This window comes from Hippopotamus amphibius, chromosome 2 (assembly GCF_030028045.1).
Source record: "Hippopotamus amphibius kiboko isolate mHipAmp2 chromosome 2, mHipAmp2.hap2, whole genome shotgun sequence".
Classification (NCBI taxonomy): domain Eukaryota; kingdom Metazoa; phylum Chordata; class Mammalia; order Artiodactyla; family Hippopotamidae; genus Hippopotamus; species Hippopotamus amphibius.
The window spans coordinates 206,583,490-206,603,065 of record NC_080187.1 but is presented as its reverse complement, the minus strand read 5'-3'; the positions used below and the strand labels follow the sequence as shown (position 1 = coordinate 206,603,065).

General features: G+C 46.5%; 1 protein-coding gene across 5 annotated transcripts in view; it reads left to right on the top strand.

Moving 5' to 3' along the window:
• The window catches only part of PARP16 (poly(ADP-ribose) polymerase family member 16), a 38,268-nt gene that overhangs the window by 5,547 nt on the left and 13,145 nt on the right, over positions 1–19,576 (top strand). Inside the window, exons 3-7 of one of the 5 annotated variants that reach the window (XM_057722866.1) lie at positions 5,895–6,032; positions 8,325–8,531; positions 11,285–11,456; positions 13,125–13,266; positions 14,610–16,032. In XM_057722866.1, coding sequence (XP_057578849.1) covers positions 5,895–6,032; positions 8,325–8,531; positions 11,285–11,456; positions 13,125–13,266; positions 14,610–14,748 — 798 coding nt within the window. In that variant the 3' untranslated portion in view covers positions 14,749–16,032. Of the gene's footprint in view, positions 1–5,894; positions 6,033–8,324; positions 8,532–11,284; positions 11,457–13,124; positions 13,267–14,609; positions 16,033–19,576 lie in introns of those variants that run through there. The other 4 variants (XM_057722867.1, XM_057722868.1, XM_057722869.1 and 1 more) reach the window with 4 other exon arrangements.

The following is a 19,576-nucleotide window of genomic DNA, read 5'->3' as shown; positions in this document are numbered from 1 at the left end:
TAGAGCCTGGGCATTGGTTTTTTTGTTTATTTACAGAGAATATGTAGTTAAATTTTTTTCTGTTAATTGATTTGATCATTTTCTTTTTTGTTATTTATTTAAAAAATTTAAAAATGTCTGTTCTTTTTAAAAAATTAATTAACTTATTTTTGGCTGTGTTGGGTCTTCGTTACTGCACACGAGCCTTCTCTAGTTTCAGAGAGCAGGGGCTACTCTATTGCATTGCAGTGGCTTCTCTTGTTGTGGATCATGGACTCTAGGCGTGAGGGCTTCAGTAGTTGTGGCTTGAGGGCTCTAGAGTGCAGGTTCATTAGTTGTGGCACAGGGACTTAGCTGCTTCTTGACATGTGGGATATTCCCAGACCAGAGCTCGAACCCATGTACCCTGCACTGGCAGGCGGATTCTTAAACACTGTGCCACCAAGGAAGTTCCTGCTTTGATCATCTTCATGGGTACCCACATGCGGGTAGTGAGGAAATGGTAGCAATCAGATTTGGTGTAGTCAGTAAGTGTCCTTTAGGTACATACTTGATATCTCAGTGTAAACTTCTTGGGTTCTCAGATTACCTTTTTATTTCTGTTCTCAAAGATGGTATCTGAGGAGGGGTGGGGGAAGTATACAGACATAGATACGTGATGTGACTGTTACTGGGTATGTGGCTGGAAAGATGTCTCAGCCTTTGGGATGGTGATGTGGAGAACCCAGGGATAGGATTATCCTTCCAGTACAAACCATCTCCTCCCTTCCCAACCATTCCAGAAATGCAGGTCTTTCCTCAGCAGATTGGGGAGCACTAGAGAAGGAGATTTGAATACTACTAATAATAGTAATACAAGACCAAACACAATAGTAATAGCACTTACTACTTGTCTGGCACTGTTCTGAGCTGTTTCTACATGTAACTCATTTAATCTTCCTAACAACTCAGTGATTCAGGTTCTACTGTCATCTTCGTCACCATCAGCTAATCATTGTGCTGGTGGCAGACACCCTTCAGCTCCCAGGTGATGCTAGTGTGTAGTCAGGGTAGAGAACCACTCCTTTAAAGGGTCCTCATGATGACTCTTTTTATGAAGAGGACTCTTGTAGACTTTCAAGAGTTTTAGTAAATCTGGATTGTCATCCCTTAGGTTTATGAAGAGCAAGGGGTACCTGTATGTAACTGTGCCATCCATCTTTGCTGCCTTCACCTCAGCAGCCCAGCAGCTCCACCCATCCAGCCCACCCCACTGTTCCAGGTGTCAGGTCCCCGAGGCTGGTGACCTTGGCTGTACCTTTGGTTCATTTCCTTCTAGCACCTCTACCCACAACTAGTAATTATGGCCTTTGGCATCTTCCTAGACAAGGATTTTTTTTCAGATGTTCTTTCCTGCTGCCAGCCCTTCTAGGACAACATTGCTTAACGTCTAAACCTGAGTATCCTCATCTTTTTCCTGGTGATAAGGATCACCTGTGGTAACTTCTGTAAGCAGATTCCTGGGCCGCCTCCCGAGGAGATTGTGATCTGATTGGTTGCAAAGTGTCCACTGAGCTGTCCTGCCCTCTCCAGACTCAAAGCAAGGAGACTGAATTGTCTCCTTCTAGGGTCATTGGTCCTCCCTCTCCCCTGCTCTCCCCCTTCTGGTTCCCCACCCTTGGCTTCTCAGTCACTGAGACCACCTCTTTCCTGAGACTTCCTTTCTCAAACCCCTGTGACTGCCAGCACTGCACGACATTCAGGACTTGCCCCGGCTCCCTCAACCACTTCTCTAACTGAATCCTTCCTTATTCCTCAGAGCAGAGGCTGCAAAAATGTGCCCTGTGGGTTGACAGGTGTCCTCTAGTCTTTTAGAAACTGGGGATTTAAAAAAAAATGCAGCTTACTAATTTCCTTTAAAAACTAGAAAAAAATCGGAGGCTCCATAGCCTGGGCAGAGGTAGCCCTTGGGCAGAAGGCAGCTGGAGCTGGGGGAGTTGGTGGTTGGGCCCTTCACTAGGCCAGGGGTCTCCAGTTCAACACAGTCCTCACTGTTCTTTCCTGGACAACCCCTTTCTCATGGTCATCACCTCTCTGGCCCTGAGGACAGTTGAGCCCTGGACCACCTTTCGGGACAGGCACTGTTCCTTTCTCTGCCTCTTCGTCATGTTCTTTCCCACTGGGAATGCTCTTTCTCTGCCTCTCAGAATCCTTCTCCTCACTCCAGGTCCCACTCCCATCCTACTTGCTTTGAAAACCCTTCCCTCTGCCTTCCCCCCAGCCCAGAAATGCCTGCCTTCCTCGTGAACACTTTCTCCTCAAGCCAGTTGTTGATAAATGCCTTCCACTGTCACCAACTGTGGTTCATAACTCTTGTCTAGATGGAGGGTTTTCTGTCTGCTGACCCCGCTCTATACTACACGTGACATACATCTTTCTCCCTACCTTTGACAGGGCTTAGGCATAGCCAGTAGCAGTCTTGGTTGTGTTATTCAGGAAACATACCTAAAGCTTCCCAAGCAGCCTCCTAAAGTTCTACTGGAATTGCTCTTTTGGGCTAAAATATTCAGTCCACTACTAAATTTCTCCATTGATGTAGTAGGTGAGCATCACAGAGAATGGACCCTGGAGTCAGGCCACCTGGCTTCATGTCTCTGCCTTGCCACTGAATAGCTGCAAGGTACTTAACCTCTCCAAGCCTCAGTCTTCTCACTTTTACGTATGTATGTTTTCTTTTAAAATTAAAAAAATTTCTTTTATTGAGGTATAGTTGATTTACAATATTATATAAGTTTCAGGTGTACAACAGTGATTCACAATTTTTAAAGGTTATACTCCATTTATAGTTATTGTAAAATATTGGCTGTATTCCCTGCACTGTACAATATATCCTTGTAGCTTGTCTAGTTTGTACATAGTAGTTTGTATCTCCTCATCCCCTACCTCTCTCCTGCCCCCTAGCCTCTTCACACTGGTAACCACTAGTTCTCTATATCTGTGAGTCTGTTTCTGTTTTGTTATATTCACTAGTTTTATTTTTTAGATTCCACATTTAAGTGATATTATTTGTCTCTCTGTTGGACTTATTTCACTAAGCATAATACTTCCGTGAAGTGGCTAATGTTATATATTTGAGGAAACTGAGATACAGGAGGTTAACTCACCCAGGTCACACAGCTAGTAAGGGATGTAACAGCCCTTGTTTGGACCTGGGCTGCCTGGGAGGAAAGCTCACACAGTTAACCTCCCTCATTGCCATCCACATCCCTGACTACATGCTGTACTTCCATGCTTCTGTGCCTTTGCCTGTCAGACCTGATCACAGAGCACCTGCGCTTTGAAGACTTTCCTGACTACTCCCTTTTCTCCCTGTGCCTACCCAGCAGGAGTTCCCTTTGTGGTTTGTATCCATCTTTCTTATGACAATGAATAGGTTTTTTTTTTTTCCAGTTTATTTATTTATTGTCTGTGTTGGGTCTTCGTTGCTGCACACAGGCTTTCTCTGCATTGCGTTTCTCTCTCACTCGTTGCAGCGAGGCGGGGGGCTACTCTTTGTTGAAGTGCGCGGGCTCCTCATTGCCGTGGCTTCTCTTGTTGCAGAGCACGGGCTCTAGGCACATGGGCTTCAGTAGTTGCAGCACATGGGCTAAATAGTTGTGGCTCACGGGCTCTAAAGCGCAGGCTCAATAGTTGTGGCGCACGGGCTTAGTTGCTCCACAGCACGTGGGATCTTCCTGGAGCAGGGATCGAACCCGTTGTCCCCCGCGTTGGCAGGTGGATTCTTAACCACTGCGCCACCTAGGAAGCCCAGACAATGAATAATTTTAAGTCATAATTATTTACCTTTCTTCCCCCCCTTCTGTGTAGCATCAGTACATGTGGAACATCTACACATCCATGTTTTTACTTTTTATTTTTTTTAATTTAATTTTTATTTTTTTATTTTTGGCTGTGTTGGGTCGTCATTGCTGCATGCGGGCTTTCGCTAGTTGCGGCCAGCGGGAGCTACTCTTTGTTGCGATACACGGGCTTCTCATTGTGGTGGCTTCTCTTGTTGCGGATAATAGGCTCTAGGCATGCATGGGTTTCAGTAGTTGTGGTGTATGGGCTCAGTAGTTGTGCCACATGGGCATAGTTCCTCTGTGACATGTGGGATCTTCTTGGACCAGGGATCAAACCCATGTCCCCTGCATTGGCAGGTGGATTCTTAACCACTGTGCCACCAGGGAAGTCCCACATCCATGTTTTTAAATTGGATCCTCACTGATGGCCTGCAAGGCATATAGAGATGGTTTTATTGAAAGCCTGAGGCTGTTGTTTGAATCTTTAGAAATAGAGACAGGAATAAAGCAGCCCTGTAATGTTTCTGATTTTCAACTACAGGGTTGAAATAAACCCACAAGGTTGGCAACGGTGAACTATCTAAAAACAGGGAAAAGAACTGCTGGTATTCATGAAGTACCAACTACATCCCTAGGAAAGGTGTGTGTTGTCCAGAGAGAAATACAAATAAGAAAAGAAATGGACATACACTGTATAGACTAGGCCCTGAGATTCTGTTACCTTCTTTAATCTTCCTGACAACCCACATGGAGATAGTGAGGTTCCTGTGTTAGAGAGGAGATGGAGGCTCAGCCAGGTCTAGTGCTTTGCCTAAGGAGCAGGGATTCAATCTGAGCTCTGTCTGCTCTTTCCTCTACATTCAGGAAACAGAACTAGAAAAACACAAGACAGTCCTTGGTCTTTGGGAGTTCTGGCCATTCTGGGGAGAGAGTGTTGGGGCTGAGTGCTTTAGCGGTTTGGAGGAGAGGGGGTGCCTGGGTTGGTAGAGGTGGGGGAAGGGGCACTCCAGGGGACTCAGTGAGCAGAGCTTGGAGGAGGTAGGTTCACAGATGGCGCCAGTCTGCAGTGGTATTTTAAATGCCATGCTGGAGAGATTTGGCTTCTAGTCAGTTTTAATTTCTGAGCAAAAGCTACAGATACCTTGTAGCTCTCTGCTAGTCCAGGTCCCCAGTCCCTTATCAGAAATCCTGGCACCAAATCCGTTTCGGAATTGATTCTGCCTGATTTTACAAAGGCACCTCAGACGCCTCTCACAGGCTGCGCCGGGTACCGGCCTAAATCAGAAGGCTCTGGGATGGATCACAGCTCACAGAAGGCATTCCATTTCTGCAGAAGTCCTTGCTGTAGTCCACATAGAGGTCCAGCAGCTAGTCTTGCCCCCAAGAGTGACAGCTCAGGTGTAAGGGGATGAGATTCATGTTGGGTGGCTGTAGGAACTGGTCTGGTCTGATGAAGCCCCATGTTCCACGGAGGCTGGTTCCTCTAGTAAGAAAATCATAGACATAGCTGTCAGGGTCTTCACAAAAAGTTACCACACTCAGGGAAACCCACAACCATGGATTGCCCATTCACAGTTTCTTCTAATCCAGATGTAGTTACCATTCTGGGTCAACCGAGCAGCATTGCCTGGTTATGTATGTAGTTGCTATATTACCTTTATCTGGTCTCCAGGGGAACAGGTTAACAGGAAATTAACTCATGCTGAAAGGAAAAGGCTTTGTTAACAAATACATGTATATACCATGTATTTGGTAACATCTCCAGTGGGGTGCATCCCATAATCAGGTATCAATAGACCTACAGCAAAATGCATCACGTCAATAGTAACACACAGTGGGATAATTAAGATTAAATGAACTTCGCATCAGCTCAGGTTAGGTTTTGTACCAGCTGAGCTACAGATAACCTTCCAGTGTTCAGAGCATTTGGAATTGGGCAGTATTTGGAAAGGGATGGTAGCCTTGTGCATTTCCCTCTGAAGAAATTCCTTGGAACATGAGAGAAGTGCAAGTCGCCTGCCTTACCACTAGAGGGCACCTGGTTACTATCATTTTGTCCAGGATCCTTGCTAACGGAGGTTTTCCTCACTTCAGCTTGCAGATGCCAGTAAGTTACCCAACCTGAAAGAACTTCTCCAGTCCTCAGGAGACAAAGACACATGGGCCTGGGACCTGGTGAGCTGGATTTTATCCTCAAAGGTCCTGACAATCCACAGTGCAGGGAAGTCAGAGGTGAGACTTTGGTCTATAGGATCACAGATTCCTGGGCGTGGAGGGCTCTGGACCTCTTTGTGCACCAGCAGGACCTGGGAAGCTTATTGAAAATGCAGGTTCCTGGACCTTGTGTCCCCAGAAATTCTGATTCTGTGTCTAGAGTGGGGCCCAGGAACTTGTACACTGGCAGTACAAAGCTGTGTTCTCCCTCTTACTGGCTGAACCTTGAGCAGGTTACTGGGTGCATTTCAGTACCTCAGTTTCCTCATCTGTAAAATGGGAATAATAATAATATACTTCTATCAGGGAACTGGCTGTGAGAACTAAATGAGTTTTCTCACAGAACAATGCCTGAGGGCACATGCTAGGGACTTAATAAATGTTGGATATCACAAGCACCCCAGGTAATTCTGATAAGGGTGGACACTTGACCATAGCTTAAGAAACATTCCAGCTGTCAGGAAGCAAAGAGGCAGAACCCAAAGTGGTGGAAATCCTCAGGCTCTGTGGTCAAATCCCACTCCCAACTGTTATTGAGTCTTCTTTTCCCCATTTGTAAATTGAGAATATTAATAGTTATCTCAGAAGGGAGCTATGATAGAATGTGTGTCACCGCCAGTATAGTTTCTGGCACAGACCAGCCATTCCATCATTTGGCTTCCTTTTCCTGGCTGCCATCTCTCGGGAACAAGCTGGGATGATAAGGATCAGGGTGTGGGGCAGGCAGATCCCTGATCTGGTATTCTTTCCTCTAAGTGGCAGCAGGGGTTCTGTCTGGACTGTTCTTCACTTAATCAGTTTTAATTTAAGAGCATTCAAGTTTATAAGTTCTTGCTAAAATAAAAGTCCTCCTTTAGTGGCATAGAATTTGGTATCTCAGTTTCTGGTATCTAGGGACATCCTTCATCCACATTGGATGGTAAGATAACCAAAACAGCCCTGGAGAGGGGATCAGGAGACTTATATTCAGGTCCAGGCTGGGCTGCTAACTCCTAGATGATATCTGGGTTTCACTGTTGTCATCTGTAAAATTTAGATTTATTCATTCATGTACTCATTCCTCATAAGTGCATCAAGCACCTACTGGCTGTTGGGTGCTATTGGTAAAGTAGATAAGGCAGTTGCTCCTTGACTTTTGATTATAGACCAGTTAAATTCCATTAAAATATGGAGTGTCGGGACCCAGGATTATCAACTTTTTATTGTGCCCACATAAGGACATTACCATGTATCATTTTATAAAAGGATATTTTAATACAAAAAAAGGATGGTCCTGACCTCAGACTAAAGGATGGTTCTTCCAAAGAAGGGATCATGGCAACCTTACATCAATGTAAATATATCTGTTAAATTGCTCTTATTTTTGTCATTTAATTACAAGCCAGAGAAAACTTTACCACAGACTGGCTTTGGTCCATGACATACTGTTTGGAAATCTTGGAAGTGGTGTGGTCTCTGCCCTGAAGAGGATTATTACCGTTTAGGAAGGAGCTTTCCCTTCTGTATCAGTTAACTTTTGCTGCATAAGAAACCATCTCCAAAATCTACTGGTTTAAAACAGCACTGATTGCTTCTCATGATTCCGTGGGTTGGTTGGGTGGTTCTTATGGGTGGAGCTGGCTCACCTGGCGCTGATCCAGGGTAGCCTCACTTATATGTCTCGGACTTCAGCTGAGATGGCTGCTGTGGTTGGGGCCATTTTCTACGAGGTTGTCATCCTGTGGAAGGTTAGCAGGGCTTGAGAAGGGTTCCCAGCAGCAGACAAGTTTGGGCAAGCTCTTTTGAAGTCTCTGTTTGCCATATGTTTATTCAGGGTCCCATTAACCAAGGGAGTTCAAATGGCCAAGCCCAGATTTAAGGGGTGGAGAAATAGGTTCCATCTCCTGATGAAATTTTGATGGAATTTCCACCTGCAAAGTCACATTGCAGAGGGGTGAATGGACAGGGATGGGAGGAAAAATTTTTGTGGTCATTTTTGTAATGTATCACACCTGTCTACCTCCTGAGATTATTGTAAAGACAGAATGCAGGAAATACATGCGAAAGTGTAATGGAAATTAGAAGTGATCTTTAGTTAGAAGGAGCAATTCACGCTTCTCAGCCTACTGCAGGGAAAATCATTATTAGAGGAAAGCAGTCTTGTGATATAAGCTCTGAGCTTGTTTATAAACTGTTGTTTTTATTCCCATGAAACCAGTTGTTCTCATGAGCAGAGCCCAAAGGAGTTAAGCCCAAGGCCTTAGGAGGCCATTTTGGTAGCACATTTAACCAGCTTCCCAAATAAAACTTCACTTCCTGCATGTTTTCAAGTTTGAAAAGATCCAAAAGCTGACTGGCGCCCCTCACACGCCTGTCCCTGTGCCGGACTTCCTGTTTGAAATCGAGTACTCTGACCCAGCCAACGCCAAATTTTATGAGACCAAAGGAGAACGAGACCTAATCTACGCCTTCCACGGGAGCCGCCTAGAAAACTTCCATTCCATCATCCACAGTGGCCTCCACTGCCACCTGAATAAGGTGGGGCCCAAGCCTGCTGACATTGGGGGTGGGGGGGTGGCGGTCAGAGCTGGTGAGGGTCGGGGTGGGTAGGTTCACTAAGGCCTTGCCACTCAAAGTGTGGTCTGCAGACCAGCGGCAGCGTCGCCTGGGAGGCTGTGAAAATGCAGACATCCTGGGCCCACCTGACTTTCTGAGTCAGAACCTGCGTTTTGACAAGATCTCCAGGTGATTCCTATACTGATTAATGTTTGAGAAGCATCGATTTAAAGATGGTTCCCAGCCTTGGCTGTACATTTAGAATCACTTGGGGAGCTATTCAAAACCCCAGTGCCTGGCGGCATCCCCAGCCGATGAGATCAGAACCTCTGGGAGGGGGCCCGGGCGTCAGTATGCTTTCAGAGCTCACCGGGTGATCCCAGTGTGTGGCCAGCCCTTGCTCCTCAGCACGATCCCTAGACCAGTGGCATCCACATCACCTGGGAGCTTGCTGAGCATGTGGAATCTCAGGCCCACCCCAGACTACCTGGTCAGAAATCACAGTTTAACAAACTCCCAGGTGATTCATATGCACGTTGAAGTTTGAGAAGTACTTGCCTAGGGGACCCTCCAGCAGAGTCAGCCCTTGAGGAGATTGAGGAGAGAAGCTCCTTCCTTAAGCACCTTTCCTTCCTTTTTCAGGAGTGTCAACCACCCCTTCTCTGACAGCACTTATTTTGTCCCTCAGTGAGGTGTGGGAAGAAGAATACAGACTGGAGCCAAAAAGACCACCTTTGCAGCTCTGCCGTCCTGGGCAGATTTACTTAACCTCTCAGAGCCTCAGTGTCCTCATCTGTACAATAGAATGCCATTACCCACCTTCTAGTGTCCTGACAGGATTGAAACAGTTCATATATGCAAAGTGCTCTTCCTGTACTTAAGCACCAAGGAAGCAGTGGCTGCTTTTAGAGGCTGATGGAGGGAGACTCTGGGGTGACTAGAGGGCTGCAGCCTTTCTCCCAGTTGTGCCAGCATCTGTCTTGTCTGGGCGGCTGGCTCCACAGGCTGTGGGCTCATGGCTGATGCAGCCCGGAGGCTGGAGAGACTTCCAGCACTGCTGCAGCTGATTAGCACAGTTGGGTTTTGCGAGGATGACGGGCTTGTTTACACTGGCTCTCAGCTTATTATTATGGCCAGGCTACTGGAATCCAGGGGGCCTCCACTTCACACCAGAGCCCAGCCGGAGAAGTCACCTGCAGATTCCAGTCTTGTAACCAAACCTTCACTTCAGTGCCTGAGGGAGTTTGCTGCTTAGAAGCATCTCATCAGAATCCTTTGGTCAAGTGGATGCTCTTCTGGCCTCCTCTGTCTGGGTTTTCAGTGAGGGGCTTGCTTGAGGGAGCCTACCTTCCAGTTGAAGCTCTGAGATTGTTTTCCTGGTAGGGATATCCCAAGTTTCTGGCTGTTGTGCTCCCCTGCTCATGGTTCCTGAGTCTAGGGAATGGTGTGTACATGGTGGGCATAAGCAGAAATAGATGTGGGGTCAGATCAAAGGACATCTGTATCCTTGAAGAAGGTCTGTGTTAGCTGTTGAGACATGGGGACACTAAAAAGGCCAAACAAAGGCTTGTTTCATTTCCCCTAAGCTTCACTTAATTGGCTTAGAATTGTGGAAGCCTGGTGCCACTGGTTAGGATGTTTCTCAGTTGCCAAGTAGAGGAGATTCAGTGAGCTGTTTGAGGCCATTTATCATCTTAAGATCCTGCCACTGTCGCCCAAGGATAGCATTTGAATTACAGCTCATGTCAAATTCCATCCATTGGTAGCAGTTACCTGCAATGTTGTTGAGGATTCTGAGTCAGTATGAATGAGTGCCTTGGTTGATACTTTTATGTTGGCATCATGGTTGATTATTGATGTCTACCATGGGCAAAGGATGTGTTTGCTATGCCTGCTGTGGCCTCAGCTTGCAGATATTTCACCTGAGATTCTTCTTTTACCTGGCATGCTTCCTCATGGAGGACAGCAAGTTAGCACCACCACCAGGGACCTGCCTTCTAGAATTTTGGACTTTTTTTTTGGTCAACACCAATACAAAGAGCAAAACTTACCCTGCCCCTCATATAGGCCCGCCTTATTTGGTTATAGTTTTTGGTCTAAGAGATTTCTTTTCCAAGTAATGACTCAGATTACTTCCCTCAGTTACTCAGGTGTGACTCCCTCCCTGCACATAAGAGCATGACTTTGCTTCTGCAAGCCTGTCAGACACGTTCATTAAGCAGGGATTACTGTTATACTACAACATAGGAGCCTGTGGTGGAGTACCCATCCCTCTCTTGTTCCAGGTGTTCTGTGCATCATCTCATTGAATCCTCACCCATGACCCTGTGAAGGAGATACTATTATCACCACTTTGTAGGTGTAGAAACTGAGACCCAGAGAGTTTATATAACTTGCTAGCTTGTTAGAAGGATAGGCAAGATTCAAACTTGGGTCTGTTTGGACTTTTACCTGTGGTTTTCTTACTCAACCTTGAGCACTGGAACTACTAGTTTGCCAGGTTAGTCAGCCACATCCACAATCAGTTAAATTGTTGTCAGATAGGAATGTGTTTTGTCATAACCCTAGGATGATGTCATAGGATTATTTGACCTTATGCCTTTTGCTGGGGAAAAAAAAAAAGAGGCTTGAAGATTGTGTTAATAACTCTGTTGAAGAAAGACCTGTGTCGTCTTGCTGCGCCCACTCTGCATTCATCCAGCCTTGTTTCTTTTCTGTGATCTCTGCCATTTCAGACATCCTTGTTCGGGGAAGGGACCTACCTCACCAGTGACTTGAGCCTGGCTCTCATTTATAGCCCACACGGCCATGGGTGGCAGCGCAGCCTCCTCGGCCCCATCCTTAGCTGTGTGGCCATGTGCGAGGTCATTGACCATCCAGACGTCAAGTGCCAAACGAAGAAGAAAGGTGAGTCAGCAGTTGACCCAGACCTGGGTTGCAGGCCTCTGGGTGTCAGGCTCTTGCCTTTGGCCCAGCTGTTGGGTGGAGCACCCATTGCATGCCAGGGGATGGGCTGGGTCCAAAGCCATGTAGGACAGAGCCTGCCTTCAGGGAGTGAGCAGTCTCCTTAGGGACTGAACACACAGCGGAAGAGATACCGCTTACCACAAGGCAGTGAGTAGGGAGTGCCAGCCGAGGGTGCTGATGAGGTCCACAGGGGCAGCTCAGAAGAAGGGGCAGTCACGGTGGGTCCAAGTGCTCAGGGAAAGCTTTGGGGGGAAAAGATAAAGATGAGCGTGTGAGGCCAGGGCACAGGCTCCTTGAAGGCAGATACTGGGTCTCTATTGATAAACCTAGTGCCAGGGCAGGAATAGAGACACAGACGTAGAGAACAGACTTGTGGACACAGGAGAAGGGGAGGGTGGGATGACTTGAGAGAGTAGCATTAACATATATACACTACCATGTGTAAAACAGATAGCTAGTGGGAAGCTGCTGTATAGCACAGGGAGATCAGCTCTGTGCTTTGTGACAACCTTGTGGGCTGGGATAGGGAGGGTGGGAGGGAAGCTCATGAGGGAGGGGCTGTAGGTATATGTGTAGCTGATTTACTTTGTACCGCAGAAACTAACACAACATTGTAAAGCAATTATAAAGACTTGGGTCCACACCCTGTTCCTTCAGGCTGCTCTGGTGTGTGCTGGAGTCCCCAGAGAATGTGAGGGGCAACTGAGGCCATGGCGTGAATCCTGGGCTCCCTAGGGAGCAGATGAATGGTGGGCCACCTGAGTCCACTCTCCTGATATGTCCCTTAGGTCTTTGCCCCGTGCCCCCTGTTGTTTTGCCCTCAAAGGCAGAAGAGTCATAGAACTGTCCTTCTAGACTCCAGAGCTGGCCTGTTGGTTCCACTGAGAAAAGGAGAATTGAGAAAACTGTCTGTTCCTGGCCTCTAATGTAAAACAACTGGAATCCTGAGGAACGGGCCCAGGTCTGACGCCACTCTCCCAAACCAGACAGCATGAATATTCGCTTTTATAATTCTTAGGGAGTCTGCAAACCGTGACATTAAACATCAGGACAAAACCTTGCACAAAAAAAAAAAAAACCAAAAAACCTTGCAACGTCTGCTGTCACGAAGCTTTGTCCTGTTGTGAGTTTTTTTGTTATTGTTTTTGGTTCTTTTTGGTAAAGCTTTTTCATGTTACTAAAAGGAAAGGTTTTATTTTCTTTTAAATAAAGGGTGAAAGATAAGTGTTCTAAGAAGCTCAAATCCAGAATGGTTAATTTAAAATGCTTGTTAAAAGACTTGTTTCAGATCAAGTCCTATTTCTAGTTCCAGGTTAATTTTTTGTTATGGCCATCAGTCTGCTTCTTCCCTCTGCTTTTCCCACTCAGTTTTTTTTTTTTCTCTTGTATCCCTTTTATTTTCCTATTCCTTTCTCCTCGCTTGGTTGTCTGTCTGTCGGACTCTCCTGTTTTTTAGTTCTGCTTCATGTACACACACAGGCCATTCCTCTGCCTGCTGGGGCTTCTCCACCCTCAGGACTCGGGCACTTGACTCATTTCTATTCATGGTTTGCTTCTGTTCTTATTGTATTTTCCCCCTGTAAAGTTGTGCTTTATCTCCTTATTTAGATTCCAAGGAGATAGATCGCAGGAGAGCGAGAATCAAGCACAGTGAAGGGGGAGACATCCCTCCAAAGTACTTTGTGGTCACCAATAACCAGCTCCTGCGAGTGAAGTACCTGCTGGTGTACTCACAGAAGCAGCCCAAGAGGTGAGAAGGGTGGTCCCTGCGTGAGGTCCAGGAGAACTAAAGGCTGCATTCATAGTGTTGGGCTCTTAGTTAACAGCAGCCCCTCTCCCCAGCCTTAGACCTCAGCTATGTATAAAATATCTCAAGCACTCTGCTTTATGTGAGGGGTAAGAAGTGAGGACTACAGGTCGAATAAAATGTGGTCCTGGCCCTAAGGGACTGTATATTCTAGTGAAGAAGGGCTTTGTTAACACAAATAACTCGAGAGACTGAATGAAGCCAAACTGTGAAGCCCCTTAGCCTCCTGGGCTTCTGATCGCAGTCTGAAACCCACTGACTGGCTTGAGCTGAGAAGCAGTGTGGTGCCGGGATCTGGCTGGGATTATGTGCCATCCAGCTCGGGCACTTCCCACAGTGGCTGTCAAACCACCACCTGCTCTTCTCTGGACCTGAGATGCTTCATCTTTATCTCTAAAATGAGAATGTTGACTCCAACAGCAGATGAGGCCTTCTAGCTCCTAAGAACCTGGGAGTGGTGGATTCCTCATGCTGTGTGAGCATTGTGTTTTCGGGGTATGGCAGGGCTCTCCAGGGTTGGGGGTCACTTTGAGATTTTGTCACGTTGGGGGTCCATGGTAGAGTTTCTCATGGGGATGGGTAGCAGGTGAGCAAGTAAGACAGGAAAAGCATTATTGTTACTACTCTTGATTCCTACTTGTACACACCAATGGAATCTATACTTAAGGATTCAATAGACTAGTAAAATCCTCCCCCCGAAAACCTGGGAAATATGTACAGAGTTCCTCAGTTTGGGGGACATGATCCTTTGGTTTAAAATCATCTGGCTTTTAGTTGAAAATTCCATTCCTTTCCCACTCCTTCCTGGAGTGTCTCTCTAGTGCACACTTGGCTGGTTTAGATCATCTCCCAGTGGGCCAAAGAGGATTTCCCCTGCTCAGAATGATATCTGTGCACGTCTGAAAGTGAAAAGACTTTTGGTAAATACCCTGCCACCTGCTGCCATGTGGTCAGACACCCTTAGCGAGGTCATCCTTCTACATACCAAAGTCTTGCTTAAGACAAAACGGGTTATAAAAGATACAAGAGGAGCTATAAAAGAAGAGATCAGGATGAGCTCATCGCATAGCTGTCTTTGTACATTTAGAAAATGTTCTGGTGAAAGGCGTGTCAACGCCAGGGCAAACAGCCCCAGATTTTTTGAGCAAAGGAGCACGCACGAAGCTTCATTTCATGGCTCACTCAGAGAGTGGAATTCATCATTTCATCTTCTTTGAGCCAGAAGTTGTTGCACTTTAAAAAAATGTTTCTCTTTGTTCCAACATCACTCTTTCTCCCCCCTGAAGCAGGGCTTCAAGCCAGCTCTCCTGGGTTTCCAGCCATTGGTTTACGGTCATGATATCCCTGTATCTGCTGCTGCTGCTCGTAGTGAGTGTCATCAACTCCTCAGCTTTCCAACACTTCTGGAATCGCGCGAAGAGATAATCTTTCTGGGCCTGGTGTGGGGGCCACTGCAACCATGTGCCTTATAATAACTCGTCCTGTACCTCCTGTGCCCCACATCCAGCCAGGTCGAGCCTGGGGGCCGGTTGGGGACCACAGGACACTTTTTATATGCCATAAATGTATTAACTGCCTTTGATGATGCTCTCAGCCACACTGTAGTCAACAGAGGCCACTGGCCCCTCACTCTTAGGTTTTGGGGGAGATTTCCTGTCAGCTCCTTCCTTAACAGTCTTAGGGAGTTGGCTTTTTTGCCAGGGCCAAAGGAGAAAGTCCTGCTGCATTTAAAAATAAAGTGTCCAGGCTGTCAGTGGGCTGTTTACAGTCTCTTCTGGCCGACGTTGGCCCTTCTCTAATGCCTTCTGGAAGGCGGAAAATGTGTAGTGGGGACTATAAATCACTAGGCGGTTGCCTTGTTTTGACTTGAGACACCCAAGAGGAACAGTCATGTTTCTCATAAAAATCGGTGGGATCGTTTTGAATTCCATCAGCCTTTGTATGTGAGTGCAAAACACTTTCGCAGTCTTCTCACATCAACAAACAGCCTTCTGCTACAGCTGTAACCCCTCCGCCCCAACCACGGATGAGAAAGGAAGGAGTCAGAGACCTGATAGAAAACAATGAGCAACTCAAGTCGTCTTTTTCTAAAAATTACCAACTGCTGATTACAGCTGAAACAGAACCAAATGTTTATTTTATGATTTTTTTTTAAATAGCTGTTTGACAAATTCGTGTTTGTGAGCTGAGTAAAAGGGGAAATTTCTAAACCTAGAGCACCATTTAGCCAATGTCCACAATCTCTTTCCTGGCCGTGTTTTAGAGAAAAGGATTTGAACTGCAGGCCTGCCTCCTGCTCTCCTTCTCACGAAGCTGCCTTGATTGTGGCCTGCCAGCCACAAGTGTCACACTGCAGGCCTGTGGATGGCTGGCCTTGGCGATAGAGGCCTGCCTCAGTGTGCCACAGCTGTCTGTGGGCTGAGCCTCCCTCACAGGGCCTGCAGGTCTCGGGGACTCAGCCTGGGCTTTCAATGTGCAGGAGAAGCCTAGGGGTGCTCAGAGAGCCCCGGTACTACCTGCTGCGTTTTCTGTCCCTCCTTACTGCTCTGTGTCGGCCGTCATGGAGCCCTGTCTGATCTGGGGGGGAGATTTCTGTAAAGAAGGTGGAAATTCACTTTTCTATACTTTGCAAAGTTGTGAAAAAGCCACTATCATGGTTTTTACATTGACTGTTGGAACATTTCAGAAATAATAAAGGTATTTTCCTAATTTCCAAGTTGCCTTTGTGACTGCTTTCAGCCTCAGCACGAGGCTGCCGTGTATTCATTGTTGAGAAACACTTTATCCTTTTTTTTCTTTCCTTGTTTGAGGTGGCTGTTTGCTGGAGAGTATGTATCTCCAGGATATCCGTAGGCATTGGGTTATAGTTAGTGATTTAGGAAATATGAGCACCTACTGTGTGCCAGGCACTAGAAATAGGAGCAGGAGCAGGTCAGACTGCCCCTGCCCTCACAGAGCCAACAGTCTTGCAAGGTAGACGGATAAACATTCTCAGGAGTGAAGATGGCATTATGTGGTATTATAAAGAAGTTCTGGGAATTATTTGGCAAAGAGTCTTAACATGGTCTGGGGTCAGGAAATGTGTAGGTGACACCCTGGAACCTGCAAGACACCTTACATGTACTGGTTTCTGTAATCCTCACAACAGATAAGAAAGTGAAGTCCCAGAGATTTTAATAGGTTGCCCAAGGTTACATGGCTAGCAAGTGGCAGAGCTGCGGGTTGAACCTGGCTTGTGTCAGTCTCATAAGCACCATGCTGTACAGCTCCCCTGGGCTCCCAGGAAAGGTGATGTTTAACTGAAACCTGAAAGAGCCATTGGTGTTAGGCTAAGAGATGGAGGAAAGAAAAGTGTTTCAGGCAGTGCGAACAGCACATGCAAAGACCTCGAGTTCTTGCTGGAGAAGCTAAAAGCAGAAGCGTCATAAAGAAAGAAGCTACGGTGAGAAATGGGGCTGGAATGGTGGGCAGGGGCCAAGTCAAGAAAGACCTTAAAAGCGGTGGGCTGGGGAAAACCATTCGATTTTAAGCAAGGAAGTACTATGATCAGATTTTGTTTACAGAAAAATCACTCTGGCTGGTGGCTGGAGAATGGATTTAGGATTATTTTGAGGATTAAAAGAACTGACAGTTAAAACTGCTCAGCACAGAGCAAGTAGCTGATTTGTTTCAGCTGCAATTATTATTATCGTTATTATTTTGTTTTTAATGGTCCATCAGAGGAGATGAGCATGCAAAGGAGACAAAGCAGTAATGTCCAGGGACATTGGAACAGTGAAGTATCATGGAAGCGAAAAAGGAAGGCTCGATGAGCAGTTTCAAATGCTTCCAAGCAACCGAGATTATAGCTGAGAACTACCTGTTGGATTTGCTGAGTTGGAGATCATTGGTGAACTTGGCCGGAGCAGTTTCAGTAGAGTTCAGCATAGGGGATGTACAAAGTCCGACAGTACAGACTTGAAATGTGCACGGTTTCCAGGGGTTCTCAGGCAATATTTATTTAAAATCTAACCCTCTTTTTCTGAGGTTTCTGTCCCCCCCCCCCCAAAAAAAAGAGGTTGTACAATACCTGATGTGACTGTGGGGCAGGCACTGGGCTTACAGTGGGGACATGTGGATGGAGCTTCCAAGCCATTGGGTTCCATGGGACAGGTACATTTTGATATGAGGGAAGGAAATCCCTGGAGCTTAGAGGGTTGGAATGGACAGGAGGGAAGACTAGAACAGGGCCACATTGACTTTCATGAGCCCTGGACACTTTTGCCTTCATGGGCCCCTTCCTCTAAAAATAAGTCTGAAATTATACTTTAGGACTGTGTTGGTATAAAGATCAATGTATTACTCTTTTTTTTCTTAAGTTCTTTATTGGAATATAATTGCTTTACACTCTTGTACCAGTTTTTGAGGTACACCAGTCAGCTGTATTTATACACATATCCCCATATTCCCTCCCTCCCGCGACTCCCCGCCACCGTCCCCGTCCCAGCCCTCTAATGGATCACCCATCATCAAGTTGAAGATCAATGTATTACTCTTATGTACTAAAACGTTTTCTTCCACTTAAAAGCTCAATTTTTTGCCCTTCTAATTTTAAAGGGAATTAAATCCTTTCCGTAATGGGGATCCTAGGCCCTGTGCCTACTATGCCTAGTGGATGAGCCAGCCCTGGACTAGGGTCATGGGGGATAGTGTGAGATCCCTGGATACCTGGGAATGGAGAGGCAGGAAGGAGACAAACCCCAAAGACTCAGTTTTGTTTAGCACCAACCCCACATCTAAGGCAGACCCCACCTAGGCCAACCAGGCTCAGGAAGCAGCACCAGTCTCCTTGCTGACAAAGCCGCTATGGGCCAGGAGCTTCACCAGGCAGCTGATTGCTGACAAGAGCAGATGGTGGTTCAGTTGGAGCCACTTCACATCAGAGCCCCAGCTGCCTTGGTCTTGTCAAAGCAACATCAGCGTCTGTCACTAATGCCACTGTCGGGGGGACAGGTTTGGGAGGTGGTGAGAGGACTGCTCACAGGCTAGGTCCCTGCTTCAGAGAAGTGCCAAGAATCCCATGAGCTGTCAGTTTCCACCACAAAAGGAAGGATTTTATTCTGTGGGCTTTTGGATAAGGGTACATGTGTATGTGAGAGAGATGTGGAGTAGGGATGTGGTTCACTATTGTTTCTATTCATTTCATTAAACACTGATTGCCTGCAGAACCAGTAGTGGGTGGGGAGGTTGTGATTTTAAAAGCCTGATTCAGATATTTTTCTTCAGAACATGGCCCCATGCATCTGAGCCCATTCCTGCTGCTAAGCCCAGGAGGTTTGTACTGGCTTGGACTCAGCCATACTCACCCTCCCCGTTGCCATAGTGATTCTTGGTAGGGGGTGGGGTGGGGGCTGGATTCAGCTCCCCAGAAAAAACCCAGGACCATGCCCCTCCCTAAGCCCCTTCCACAGCCCTCCACTTCCCTCCTCTTCACCCTGCCCCGCCTCATGAATTTTCCATCTCTTGGCCTTTGTTTGTTTTTGCTGTTGTCACTCTTTCTCCTCTGGATGGGTTTCTGTTTGTTTCCAAACTGTCTGGGGCTCTGCACCATGGAGACAGTGTCCTGGGCTGCCTCTAGCCCTGATCTGGTTAGAATAAGCCCCTCTCTTTTGCATGAATCTCCAACCTGACGTTTGGAACATCCAAAATAAATCATGAGAGTCTGAAGCAAGATAGAAACCACCAGCTCCACCCACTCCTGCTGGCACTCTTATCCACCTGGAAAGAGTTTTTAGAAAATTACCAGTATTCACTGCAGTGCCCACATAGTGCAGCCCTGAGAAGGGGAAGCAGCATTTACTGAATACCTACTATACACCAGCCACTGGGCTGGGCTTTGCTTGTGTTAAAAATGTGGTGGTGAAGGTGATGTTTCCTGCACTAAAATTTAATTGCAAGCTGTTTGAGGTCAGGGCCCAGGCCATCTCTGTAAACCCCAAGTTTACAAAGATATCTAAGATATAGTGGAAGCTCAAGAAAAGTTTGTTGACTGAATAAATGGATGAAAGGATGCAAGGAATTTCTTTGCCATAGTAGAGGGTAATGTCAGCAAAATGAAGTCAGAAGAGAAAAAATTCACTGGCGAGCCAATTCAGATGAGTGAGGGTTTCAGAGACTTTTGTGAATATTTATTGCTTGATTTCAGGGCATCCCATTTGCTCTCTGTCACCAAAAGTACCTTTTGGGAATAGAGTGGGATGGGCAGGACAGAATC